Source organism: Pocillopora damicornis, chromosome 12 (genome assembly GCF_964200805.1).
Source record: "Pocillopora damicornis chromosome 12, jaPocDami1.2, whole genome shotgun sequence".
Lineage (NCBI taxonomy): Eukaryota > Metazoa > Cnidaria > Anthozoa > Scleractinia > Pocilloporidae > Pocillopora > Pocillopora damicornis.
The window spans coordinates 5,879,028-5,892,753 of record NC_142681.1 but is presented as its reverse complement, the minus strand read 5'-3'; the positions used below and the strand labels follow the sequence as shown (position 1 = coordinate 5,892,753).

At 36.8% G+C, this 13,726-nt stretch overlaps 2 protein-coding genes across 6 annotated transcripts; both read right to left on the bottom strand.

Moving 5' to 3' along the window:
- Positions 1–248: 248 nt before the first annotated feature.
- On the bottom strand, positions 249–9,164 carry LOC113670634 (tRNA selenocysteine 1-associated protein 1). The gene is made up of 12 exons (XM_027186805.2): positions 8,895–9,164; positions 8,707–8,804; positions 7,168–7,267; positions 6,456–6,508; positions 5,385–5,448; positions 4,991–5,033; positions 4,448–4,475; positions 4,053–4,172; positions 3,660–3,873; positions 2,212–2,251; positions 1,852–1,910; positions 249–688 (listed from the first exon to the last, which is right to left on the bottom strand). The coding sequence occupies exons 1-12, from the start codon at positions 8,916–8,918 to the stop codon at positions 608–610; spliced, it is 924 nt and encodes a 307-aa protein (XP_027042606.1). The 5' UTR covers positions 8,919–9,164; the 3' UTR covers positions 249–607.
- A 1,285-nt stretch (positions 9,165–10,449) lies between these two features.
- LOC113670636 (CDP-diacylglycerol--inositol 3-phosphatidyltransferase) lies at positions 10,450–13,547 on the bottom strand. 5 transcript variants are annotated; one of them, XM_027186806.2, is made up of 7 exons: positions 13,076–13,547; positions 12,423–12,560; positions 12,266–12,305; positions 11,897–12,010; positions 11,314–11,398; positions 10,840–10,921; positions 10,450–10,695 (listed from the first exon to the last, which is right to left on the bottom strand). In XM_027186806.2, the coding sequence occupies exons 1-7, from the start codon at positions 13,110–13,112 to the stop codon at positions 10,526–10,528; spliced, it is 666 nt and encodes a 221-aa protein (XP_027042607.2). In that variant the 5' UTR covers positions 13,113–13,547; the 3' UTR covers positions 10,450–10,525. The 5 variants fall into 5 exon arrangements, with proteins under 5 accessions (XP_027042607.2, XP_027042609.2, XP_027042608.2 ...); XM_027186808.2 differs by lacking the exon at positions 13,076–13,547 and adding an exon at positions 12,930–13,070; XM_027186807.2 differs by lacking the exon at positions 13,076–13,547 and adding an exon at positions 12,822–12,946.
- Positions 13,548–13,726: the final 179 nt, after the last annotated feature.

The window sequence follows — 13,726 nt, the reverse complement described above, 5'->3', positions numbered from 1 at the left end:
CCCTTTACACCCTGACATTAGCATTCATATTCTCCATACTGTTCTCTGTACATTTACTAAGGTGGTGACAAGGAGAATTTGTCTAATAATCAAGAGTGTCTTTAGTTGGTGATCATTTCCTTTATTCTCATGTCATTAATGTGTGATTCAGTGCTGGTGTTGTAAGGAGAATTTAGATGCTAGTCACTCTTCGGGGTTAAAGGGTTAACTAACAGAAAGTCTACCGCAATATCCTTCAGATTCTCAGATTGGAGTTCAACGCTATCCTTGTTGTAATTTATTTTCCCATTAGTAAAACATATTGCTATACAAAACAATACCAACTGAAAACAAAAAAAATGAAGTTTTATCCTGACAAGAAACCTTGAACCATAACCATAGCAATACCTTAACAGAGAGGCCCCAAACAAAACTTTGGAAATAAAATCAATTTAAGTGTTCTCAACAATGAATAAGTCTCCAATATTTTAAAATTTCAATATGCTGACTAAAACTTAAGAAGTAGAAGAATCACTGGGCATTTGACTATAAATTGAAGCATCAAAGTATCTCTAACAACAGGGTCAGTTAAGAATCCAAGAATATAACCCTTAAAGTTTCTTGTCATCTATGTCACAAGAGATTTGTGTCCTGAATTTAGTGTCTCTACTGGCTGCCATCTTGATTGCTCCAATTCATGGTATAACTCCTGTAAAGGAACAAAATATACAATGGAGCAATTTCAATTGAGCGTTGTGAATCAAGTCTATGGTTAACACAACAGCCAGACAGAGCAAAGGAAAATATCCCAAAAAGCCAGTGAGAATTGAAAGTGAGAAATGGCAAACTTCTTGAAGTGCAAGAAAATGCGAGTGACCATGTCACAAATGGTTACTTTTGGATCTGATTATTGAAAAAGTGGCACAAGTTTCCTGGACCAATCACACAAATTCAAATTCAAAGCAAACATGGACATTACTGTTGAGGTTCATCTACTGTATCAAAGAGGCAAACTGTCTTTAGCCATTGTCTAACCTGTGGTGCCACTAAATAAAGTTTTTGTTTGAATCTGAGGGGTCTCTTGAGTAGAGAAAGAACTAAGGCTTAAATTTTGTTTGGTCTAGTTTAACCTTTAAGACCTACACTTGATAACCAGATAGTAACTCCTTTGAAGATCAATACAACAAGACAATATTTAGCAAGGAAATGATGAACAAGCTTGGAGGGAAAAGCTTGGGGGGAAAATAATCAGATATTCGGAGAAGGGATCATTTAAATTTCTGTGTCCACACTATCTTGCAATTAACGCTTTAAATCCTAAGATCTGATTGTCAATTCTCCCCTCTATCTGCTACACATTTCCTTATAAATTAGTTACCAGAATTTGGTGTTAGATTAAGAGAAAAACCTCTACCTGATAAGTTTGAGTCCTCTCGTTACCTGAATGCCTGATAACGTATGGATATTATAGAGAGAAGTCATATGTTAATCACTTCTCTTACTTCCCTTTGAACCACCCTTTACAGTGGTTGTCTGGTAGGATTTTTTTTAACTGGAAGAGCCACAAGAGACAGAGGAATGAGAAAATTTCCCCCCTAAAACCTCTGCTTCTGACCTCTGTGACTTAGCAACCTTCTTTTGTTTTAATAAAGTTCCAAAAATATTGCCAGCTATGTAGGCCTCTTGTCAGTTACACATTGTGAGATTCAAGGGTTATGTAATATATACAAGAAAAAGGAAAATACAATTTTCAAAAATCACTTTGGAAATTTTAAAGCAAAAGATAAATTGAACCACAACATAGAAATTATCTATTGATTCAAGATTCAATCTGTTTTACGATAAATTAAAAGTAAACATCAAAACACTTACTTCCTCTGTTGACATTATATTTTTATTTTCTGCAGTGATGTCCAGTGGTGGGTTGGGATCTGGAAGAGCAGAGCATTTATTTAGAGATAAACTTATCAAGAATGTAGTCCTGTCAATTAACTAACATTGGTTTACTGTTCGAAGTGATACACATCAAGCATATTATTTTCAGCTGAGTTTACAAACTTTAAAATTGAGAGAAATCTTCATCAGACACAGAAATTTTAATTGAGAATTTATTGCAAAGTGCTTTTAATTGATAATAACCACTCAATTTTCAGTGAGTATCTTCCCCCCTTGCATTTGTATTCACAGTATGTCCTTTTCATACCATAAAATCTATCGTTAAATTATATATACCTTCTGCTGTGTTATCAACTGTTATGGTTTCTTCATAACTCTGACGATACAAATCAAAGAAGCAACTTTTTTTAGTTATCCTTGCTTTTACATTATCCTGTATTGCAGTCATGTGAAGTGTCTTAAGTGTGCTTCTTGGCTCTTTTCCTAAGTAATTTCATACCCATCACTCCTGGAGGCAGATCCAAGTATGAAGGGGGGGGGGGGGGGGAATGTACTTCAGAAAACAGAATAATTTGTTTTAGAAATACAGCCTAAATAAGCTCGGAAATTTGCAACACAAGTAAATATGAAATCCTTTACTTGAATTGTAACACACAATCCTCTTGTTACAAGAATATTGGTGTTTGATAAATAGTGAAAAAAAGCAAACAAACAAACAAACACACCCCTAAACCCCACCCCCTTGGGTTTGCCACTCCTAATCATCTTTCACTCATACTCATCTCTTTCTGTATCACTGGAAATATTTATAAAAGATTCATCTTTTGTATAGCATTCCTCTCTATCACTGGACATGTCAAGAAGTGTTAAAACATTATGTTTCATCCTAATAGTTAACACTTTAACCAGGAATGATAAGCATATAACTGAAGAGTGATAAGCATCTAATTTCTCCAAACAGTATCACCCCTGATTCAAACGTCAAAGTCATGAGAATAAAAGAAATATTTGGGAATTCAAGAAGCTCTTGATGGTTGAACATACAGAACATTATGGAGAACTTGCATACTGATGTTAACCCTTTAACTCCCAAGATCTGATTGTTAATTCTCCCCTCTAGCTGCGACACATTTCCTTGTAAATTAGTTATGAGAACTTGGCGTTAGATCAAGATAGCAGCTTCTACCTGATAACTAAGAATATTCTCATTACCTGTTTACTGAATAATGTATTGATGTTGTTGGGAGAAGTTTTATGTTAATCACTTCTGGGAGTTAAAGGGTTAAGGTGTAAAGGGTTAATGTTTTGCTCTTTGAACAAAAAATCACAACAATTTTTTCCTAGCAAAAATTTCCAATCATGTCACACCGCATCAGTTTACACCCACAACCTATGAAAAAAGTTCATTCACAAGATATTACCCTGTAACAATTATACATTAAAAGGTGTCTGATAAGTATAGGTAATAACATGATTTTGAGTGCAATTTGGTGTTAATAAGCACAAGTAAATTTTTCAAAGACAACAAAATTAACAAGTGCTTATCACACCAAATTGCACTCATGTTATTACTTGTTAATAATGTACATGAAAAAACACCATAGAGAGTCAAGACAGACAAAATTTTGAAAGCATGTGCGTGCTATTTGTAATTTTCACTCATGCTACAACTTTGCTCTTGTGTTACATGAGAATGCACTCATTTTCAGCCAATACAAAGCACTTATTTTTTTCTGTACATTATTAGAAGGTAAAACACACTCTTTGCTCTTTGTAAAACATACCATTGGCTGTTGGTAAGTAGTCTGTCCATAAGGCTGATAATGCTGATAGTGTTGGTAATACTGCTGTTGCTGGAGTTGCTGCTGATGTTGATGCTGGTATCCCTGCCATGCTGCCAGATATTGCTGGTATTGCTGATACTGCTGCATGTATTGCTGATTGGCAGCACTAGCAGAGCCATATGTTGTTGTTGTGTTTCCTGGAGTATTTTGAGGCCTGATGAACCAAAATAAATGAATTTTTTTTTCAACTGTATCCTCAACTCAAGTTCAATGAGTTTGCAATTAATGATGTGCACACATGCAATTTTCCTGGAAGGAGCTCCTTAAAACTAGTGAAGTGTATTATTTGGGAAGATGAAAATTATGAAAAGTCTAGATTAAATGTTTCGGTACCTTTTGGGTGTTGCAGCACTGACACGGAGAGGTTTTGAACCACACCCCACTGCTCCCTGCATCTCTATCATGGCCTTTCTGTGTTCATTTTCATCTGAAAATCTCACAAATCCATATCCTCTATAGAAAGAAATTGTTTTTAATTTAAGAAAGTTGAACATGTGAACAGAAATCAGAGTTTATAATCATGAATGCAATCATGTTTTCCTTTAACTGAGACTGACACATGCAACCCTTACCAGAGACTATCAAGGCCTCAAATAATGTTAATTCCTGAACATTGTGACCTTCAAAATTGACTTTTCACTAGCAACATGTAAATTCACCATGATTAACATTTTCTCCTGTCAGTATACTTAAACAATTAAATTTACTTTTAGTGTTGTTAAACACACCTTGAATTTCCTGCTGCATCCAAAACAACTACAAAGAAAAAAACACTAATGGTTAGATTAAAATTTGACTGTTAACTTCAGTTACAACTTACAATTATTTGCAGAACTGTAAGTGAATGGTGATGGAAACTTATCGAGCTGCAGAGCGACACGGAATATATCTATCACTTCTACCAACACTGAGGTGAATAATAACTTCATTGTATGCTATAGAGAAACCAAAAAAATTTAACAATAAATTTATTTCTTTCAATGTAACAAAAAATTGTTGGGAATTTGACTCTTGATGCATAATTTTTTTCTCTTTGGTTGCTCTGAGGTGAACAGTACTTGCTGATAACTTCCAAAAAAAGCCACTCAGTGCATGTGAAAAGCACTATTCACCTGTGTCGTATGTGCTTATCATCACTAACAGTTGAATAAAAGCAACCACCTTCTTTTCAGCCAAAAGGTTTCAGTGTCTAGCTTTCATGATCTCAGTTAAGAGGCTATAGCCTGACCTGTAAACCTTTTTCTGCAATCAGAACAACCACATATTCGTACCTTTGGCAGCTTTACAACTGGGAAATTTTCTCTGGAAGAACTCCTATGACAAATAAAAATATAGATGAGTTATGAATTCAACAACCCCTACCTCAGATAACTTAATCTACATGTACCACACACCATAACTGACCCCATAAATGTACAGTCTTTTGGGCATTAAAGAGAAGATCATGTGAAGAGCATTACACCTTGGATGTAGCATTAAAATACCATAAACTCTCAAAATTGGGAACACATTTAGGACTATCAAAAGTGGCACCTGAAAAAAAGTTACTTTCAAAGTGAAATGTCCAATACAAATGTTATAGCAGCATTTTTTTTCACTTTTGACTAAAGAGCCACTCCATTGCTAAAGTCCAATTTGTTTATACCTTATGTGACTATATTTTACCTGCAGAACATGGTCAGCAACATCAGGAGATAAATCACCAACAAATATTGAATACTCTGGCCCCCTGTAGAGTCAAGTTCAAAGAAAGATTTTAAAAAACTACAGGCAGACTATGTCAGTCAAGTGTTTTGCAGGATGGCCCTAACAGTGAGTAAGTAGAACTTCAGGTCAAGAGATCCAGGGTTGATACTTTACTTGATCAATGTGTTGCATTCTAAGACAAGGCCCTTTGTTTTCATAGTACTTGTATCCACCCAGGTGTGTATTTAATGCATACTGACAAACTGCGAGGTGCCCCTGTCCAGCCCATGGGTAAAGGGGGTAAGTTTCTAAATAAACTGTGGTGCTACATCAGTGGGAGATGAGTAAAGTACTTCTCTACTCATACTCTACTCAATTACTTTATTATTATCAGAAAACTGTTTTTGTGGGACTGCAGAAGAAAACAAATACACCCTAAAATACAAGGTTATCAAAACAAGATAGCTATCAAATATGAAATTGAAAGAAAAATAAATAAGAAAAACTTCTTTGAAAAGAAATGGATATTCAAATGAAAAGGAATGGTTAATAATTTAAAAAATCTTAAGCCGATTTGCCTTCTATCCTGTTTTTTCTCTCTCTTTTTTTTACGTTATGTTGCTTGGTTTAATTACTTTAATTTGTTTAATTTCTTAAGCTGAAAATAGGGTAACTGCGTAAGATTGTTAGATATATCGAATTGTTATCATTTTTAACCTATTTTATAAATGTAAAATTGTAACTGTGTAAATGAAAGGTCAGAATAAAATTGTTTAAAAAAAAAAAAGAAAGAAAAAAAATCTGTGTTGATAATGTAAATTGGCCACCATTAAGAGTTTCAAAGCTGAAATTTTCAAGCATTAGCCCTTTGTCAGAGCTTTGTCAGGGGTAACCAGCAAAAGACAGATAGTAGTCACAATACTCTTAGTTTCTTCATGCTAACAAAACTACAGTATGCCCCAGCAAAATGGCCACAACCTGGCTGGCCATGGTAAATACACTGTCCTGACAAGCAGCACTCAGTAAATAATTAGGATAAGAAGTACTTACTGGGTGAATGAGTCCTTGCCGTAGGTAGCCCAGTTCAATTTGAAACGCTTTATCTGAAAGAGAGAAAGAAAATAGTTATACAGAGAAAGGGACACAATTATTTTTCTGAAAGACTTTGTTCCACAAAAAGTAAACATGTAAACCATGTAGTTCAATACTACCCAATAATTCAAAGGAAACTAAAAACAAGTTTTAATTAAGACATTATGAGTTTCCTACAAGGATTCAGATTTCACACATTTTAATTTCACAATCCAAGGCCATATACGTGTACAAGGTTCATATTAAGTGAAAAATTGTTCAGCATATTGCAAGGATTTGCTTGGTTGGAAGTGTTGTGGGTGAAAGTATAATTAAAGAAACTAGTAAAGTTTGAGCCTGCCTGGTTGTAAAACAAAGAAAGATTTCATTAATTTTGTGTTGACTGTAAGATCAAGAGAGCAAGTTGTCTAAAGGGATTTAAACCTCAATCTGTTGGATTTTGCAATCCAATTCTCAGCAGAGAACTCTTTGGTGAGCTAATAATAAATATCTCAACCAACATGCAGATCTCTGTTTTTTCCAATAAGGCAGCTCCTTTTGAGTGCATCTGTTTCAAATTTCTTGGATGGAAGGTTCTTGTAAAAAGGTTGTTCTGTGGTATTGGTAAAAATAATTTTTGAAACAATCAATGTTATAAAACTTCTAATATCTGGTCATTAGAGTCACTCACTGGATTGCTTCCAGGAATTGGCAATCCATTCAGTTTTCCCATAACTTTCTGTGATACTGTATAATCACCAAAATCAACAAAACAGTAACCAGCTGGAGTCCTGGAAACAAATATAATATGTTTATAAATATGCTTAACACTTGCATAGAGAGCTAATCAGTTTCACTCAACCCCTCCAAAGATTGTGATTATAATTTGGCTGAGAGAACTTTATGTGGCTATGAACACAAACAAATCTTCAGGCATTTTCATATGCCAGAGCAATTAATTATCATTATTCTGGCATGTGACTTATTATAAGTCTGGATCTGATTACTAGAATTTTTGCTCTACTAGACTTAAGATCAATAAATGTACTAGGTTCAAATTCTGGTCACCCCTTTAATTTCCAGATCTAAAAGCTAAATCTGCCAAACAGATGCGTAAGAGTTTCTCTCAGCTACGCCTTGAGCAACTCTAGCTTCTTGAGTGCTCTCCAAACTTCCCAAGTGCTTCATATCTTGATGAACGCACTGCTGATGTATGAACCAATTGTTTTATGACATTTTCAACCTGATAGAAAATTTGTTTTCTCGAGGGATTTGTTTGCTGACATCATGAGCGTGCACATTAGGAATATGAAGCACGCTCGTGCAATTGAATTTGATTACACAAATTTACTAGCTATGTTATAAATAAAATTGTAAAGAGACTTGATATGTTAGTCACTCCTGCAAGTTAAAGGGTTAAAGTTCATCACATCATGTTCCAGTTTGAGTTTAAGACAAGTTATTCTTTCAGAATCTCTCTTCACCCAGCAATAATAACAATGGTTTTTGTCCATACATATAATCACAGAAACTTGACAAAATCTTGCAGTGGTGAAGGGAGGGAGGACTCCAAGACTGGCTACCACCCTGCTTAAGAAGAGTGCCTCTACTAATAGTTGCTCCATTTAAGTGGAATAAACTCTTGCAGTGAGGTCTATTTTTCTGTAGAGCTGACTTCACCAGTTTTTTTAATCCCATTTTCCGAGGAGAAAGGCCCTCTGGGTAGGTTGTGTCAAGGGAGGGGGGGTGCAGCTGACCCCTTCCTTGTCTCCCTCCCACTAGTTTTAGCCAGTCTTTTGTCTTCTTATCTTGCCAAGTTTGACAATATTTTTATTCAGAACACAGAAAAGTAGTTGCTTGGGCTACATGGCTTATGTGCAGAATTATCCTCTGTCAGGGTTGAAAAGGAAAATTATAAGAAGAAAGCTCTGGGAAATAAGTGGGCAATTACATAGTCAGAATATTGCCACTGAAGTTCACAGTGCCCTCAAGCTTTGAAGACCACTGAAGATAATTTTGTGATTCCGTTTGGGGAAAGATTTCCGCATAGCCTCAAACTTCATTCTGTATTCAGTCCTTGGATAAAGAACAACGGCAAAAACAATAGATTGCCTTTGAGACTACGGCTTTCCTTTGGAACAGTACGAGGTTACAAGGAAATCTTTCCCCGTTAGGTAGTAAGTCAGTGGCCATGTATAGTTTGATAGTTTCACCACGGCGAGAACATTACCCTGTTGTTCTGTTCTTTATCATCTTTACGGACACCACAGCTTCTCCCATCGCCGCAAAAGCACTTGTGATGAAGGCTTCTTCCATGTAACTATCAAGCTGTCAATGATACAAACAGAATTTTCAGCATATGTCCCTGATAAAAATTGCTGTTGTAATTTCGCTCTAGAAAAAAAAAATGTGTCTTACATCTCCCATCCACAGACTCGTCATGATGCCGGTTGAAGAGTGAGAACGCTAACAAAAAACTCGTGTTTGTTTGATTCCAGGTTTTTCTACGATGAAATGGTTTTCGTAGACCGCTCAATAATCAAAAGCTCAGGTTGGCCGACAAGATTTAAGTAAACCCCAAAACTTCTCCAAAATGAAGACCAATGCTTTCAATTATTAAGGACAAGGGCGCTTGGTCGATCAATTCAATGAGCCAAGCACGTGGTGTAAGAGGAAACATAATGTAACGAATGTTCGCTGACTTTTATCTCTTTCATTGCGTGTTCAGAATACCTCCCTACCAAGAACTCACTAACCAATCGACCTCACTCTTTCCCACAAATTTTCGTTCGTGAATTTCATAGATCGTATTTACTTTTTTTATTTCAGATATCCTATTCTCTGGAGATCTAGGATCTATAGATTTGATGTCGACCGTTTTGCACGCCCACTCAAGAAAGCCCCAATACTTTGCCCCAAGAAAGTGTATGGATGTATAGAACCCCAACAAATTGTACATCAGTCCCTATTACACAGTTCTCTCTCATTGGCTAAAGCATCAACGCGCTAGATAAGATCAAATTTCTTCTAAAGAATGCGCTTTCGTGAATGTAATGTATTGACAATAAGAGAGAAAACGAAAACATACCTCTAAAACTCGCGATTTTTCAGGAGAGCCAACTTAAATAACCGTTAAAGGAGCTTTTAAATGCGAGAGTTATATTCTGACAGTCCAAACGCGTCTCACTACAGTCATATGAATAGAAGGGGTAAGTTTCTAAAGAAACTGTGGTAGTGCGTCGGTGGGAGAGTATGGCAGGCAATTTAGTGTTAACAACTGAGTTGAAAACGTAAATTGGCCACCGTAAAGGGTAAAAAAGCTACCCTTTAAGGTAGCCAATTTACTCAACTCAGTTGTTAACACTAAATTACTCATTACAGTCATGGTTCGGTGACCTTCAATATACCGTTCACTGTTCAATCAGGTTTTTTTCTCCATGCGTGACAAGTTTCCCATCTCTAAAAAGGTGTTTCAGTGACTTACAGCGTACATTTATACATTTTTAATGAGAGGGAAGGATTTCATAATAAGAGGGAATCACAAGCCAGCTTCTTTCTGGCATTAAGGGCAAGTTCTCTCCACTTTTTCTTTTATTTTTAGTAACGTTACACCTTCGCATGAGGCGTTACTCAGGGGAAGGGAGAGAGCCTTCCTTGAACTAGGAATTTCCACGATTTTTAAAGTTATAAGATTTATACCGTCCGAGTTCTTGTAGATTCATGTAGATTCTTCTAATCTGCGCGTTTTTGCAAAACGATTTATATGATTTATATTTATATCTGACAACGAAGGGACCAAGGACACACTGGGACCCCTCCCTCTCCCCCCCCCCCCCCTTCCCCTCCACGCTAAGCTTTACCTAACTCGACGGCAGATCTTTACATTACCCATAAAACAAGAGTGCTCGACGCTCCGGTCCTCATTAAACAAAATTTTAAGAGAATCTCGCGCAAGTTTAGCACTAGCACTGGATATGTTGTGATAATTTTTATTTTCTCGCGTTTATTTTCATCCTTGATCGCAGTAATGTATACTTGCGTTACTGCTATCACTTAGGTTTTTTATCGCTTTTCGGTTGCTGATGATGCAGTTCAGCTAAGTCACCAAGTGATCGAAGGAGCAAAAGGAAACAGACAATCACTTGACGATAGATTAAAAAAGGAGAACAAATCTGAGCCAGTAGCATCCAAAGACTGTGCGCGGTTCCACCAAGGGAAACTGAAGAAACAAAATCAGATAAGAAAAGGTTAGGCAAAAATAGTTCTACGAGAATGATTTTCGCCATTCCACCGGTGATCAAGCGAGACCGAAATTCTCGCAAATATCTCCCAAACCTATAAGTTCAGTTAAAGTTTGGCGTACCCATCGGTCCTGGAGAAAAGTGAAGGAGATACAGCATAGAAACACAGACGTCTTGGCCAACAATTACTAGTGTTGTAATGGGCTGTGATTTAAAGAAAATAAAACACCAAAGTTAAAACAACAGGAATAAAACTTGGTGGCGCTTTTGTGGTGTTCTTGAGAGAGATAGACAACGAATCTCCGACTCACAGAGAATTTGCTCCGCGAGGTGAGGAGGCGGATAAACTTTGAAGTTAAATTGTAGCCAAGAAGCTGTGAAATTCAGTTCCTTTCCCAACGAATATAATTCCGACCTCATTCACATTATTAGCGCTCTCTCAATTCCTCAAGAGAAAAAGCCTTTGAAAAATATATCTGATAAATCATAAAAATCACATTAGAACCTTATCATCTTAGAATTTTTTGGGAAAAAATCTTTCTTCAATTTTGGAAAAACTATAGACTAAATCATAGTATAATAACCAGTTGACTTACTTCCTTAAAGAAAATCCTCACCAGCCATGGATCTTGCGAGCGTTTCTTTGCAGAAACATCAACTGAATGTGTTATCAGCGCACATCTGTCGAAAGTATTTAGCAAAGAATGGTGTCACACAAAGTATGCACCATTGAGAACATTATCAAATTCTGTATAGGGAAGAAGAGAGAGAACAAAGACAAATAAAACAGCCAGAACGAGAAGTTTGAAGGTGATTGTTATCAAAAAAAAACACCAGAAAAAAACACTTAAAGTTTATGACAACCCGAATTAGTTTGGTAACACATGAGTAAATGGGTAAGTTTCTAAAGAAACTGTGGTGCTGTGTCAGTAGGGCAGTATGATAAGATATTTTGATTTTATCAGCTGAGTCCATAATGTGAATTGGCCACCATAAAGAGTTTCTAAGCTGAAGTTTCGAGCGTTAGCCCTTTGTTAAAGCGAATGACGAAGGGCTAACTAATTCGCTCTGACGAAGGTCTACCACTCCAAAATTATCTAGTTTGGTAACACATCAGCGTCTAGTTCTATTTTCGTCGCAGACATGGCAAGAATATAACGGGAAAACTACAGTCTGTACCTGTAAAGATTTGCAAAACTCCCTGTGACTTCTAAGCAAACCAGCAGCTGTAATAAAAACAGGTGTTGAGGGTAGAAGGTACACAATGCCATCATCATTCCTATTCTACCACACCTAAGAAGAACCACAAGATAGGAGCAAGTATATGTTGGTAAATATCATAGTTCCTCGCCCATAATGAAACTGCAATTAAAATTTGGCTTATTTACTTTTAATACCATGTCTGTCTTTCTTTCAACCATTCCTGAAAATAATGGGATGTTTGTGGCATTTGCTCACAACGCGGTTCAAGATCATGACGTTGGCAAGGGTGTGTGTCCATGAGTGCCTTACAGGACCCTGGAAAAAAAATATACAGGGTACAAATACCTGTCAAGAAGAACATCCAACAACTCTCCAAATTTGGAACCTAGAATCAAACAAGAACAAAAATAAATAGTAACTTTCACTATTGGCTTAATGAAGAAGTTTAAACAGTCCAAATGGGCTGCGTCTTAGGCATCAATCATAAGCTCTCTTTACTTACATTGATCAAAGTATCGGGCTGATACTCCATCTGCAACGTCTAATATTATTCCACCGGTGAAATAAAGTGCAACAGTAAGAAGTGGCCTACGCGTCATGTTGTAAAACGACGCTAGATTTAGAATAATCCGCACATAATCTGTGAAAATGGGTAAAGAAATACAGAAGTGAATGAACAATGAAAAAAGAACTGACACCTTTCACTTTCTCTTCGCGGTGCACGCAAAGATGACAACATATTCATTTCTTTTAAGAAAAGTCGGTCACGCTCGGCGACCCATCATCTAGTAATATTTCCCCTGTACTAAGTGACCCCAGCTGTTAGTTCATAAATCAGTTGTTCTGGTTTGAACATTAAAGACTTTCTAGATGTAACACAAAGTTTCTCCTTATAACTTACTTCTAAGAGAATATGTCACGGACATAGGGAAGAATTATTACATGAATCAGATCAGAGGAGGTCCTTGATTGGCTACCCGCAGTCCGTTACTCGTTACCTGTTACTCACGTTTTCTTGGTTCCGAGACACAGCTTGCAAAGGTTAAAAGGTCTGGCTAGATAAACAAATTGAACTGGACACTTGCCAGAGAAATCGAGCATACCCCGACAAATTATCGAAAACATTTATCTCCTGAAGGCTATGTTCTCACTCACCAATCAAATTAGGCACAAAGAAATAAACCTTCTGCATGTCTGATAATCTGTCGACACTGAGAGCGGTGGATGAGAACGTTCCGTTTCGTTGCGTGTATCGAAAACGAAAGTCGTTTCACGCGAAAACTAAATAAGGACACAAATTTCACCAGCAGTCTCTCTGATTACAGAATGCTGAGATGTATCCAATGTCCTAATAAATGATATAATGCAATAATTCCGTTCATTGGAAATTTGCACAAAACATTTGAGAATTTGGAGCCATCCACTCATAAATAGTACCATCTGATGTCGGAGATATGAACATCTGTGTGATCAAGCTCTTATCGATATAATTTTTTTCTGTTTCCAAAAGATGAATGTTTTTGTTCTCCAAGACGTCTTGGTATGTACACAAACTAAATTGGCACAATCAAATTGTCATGGTCCTTGTGTCATACAATGCAATCGACACAAATCTTCCATTCAAAGGGTGAGGCTTGGGGAGACACACTGAGAGCGTGACATGAAGACCACGGTCTTACTAGCTTGATATCTAAGAGCGTAACACTGAGATAAAGCTTGTTCTTCTTTCATTGTTAGCGCCTTCCGTAGAACGCCACAAGCATTTCTAAGATTCGTGGCCGGGGTGGTTCAGTCACAGGCTGTCTT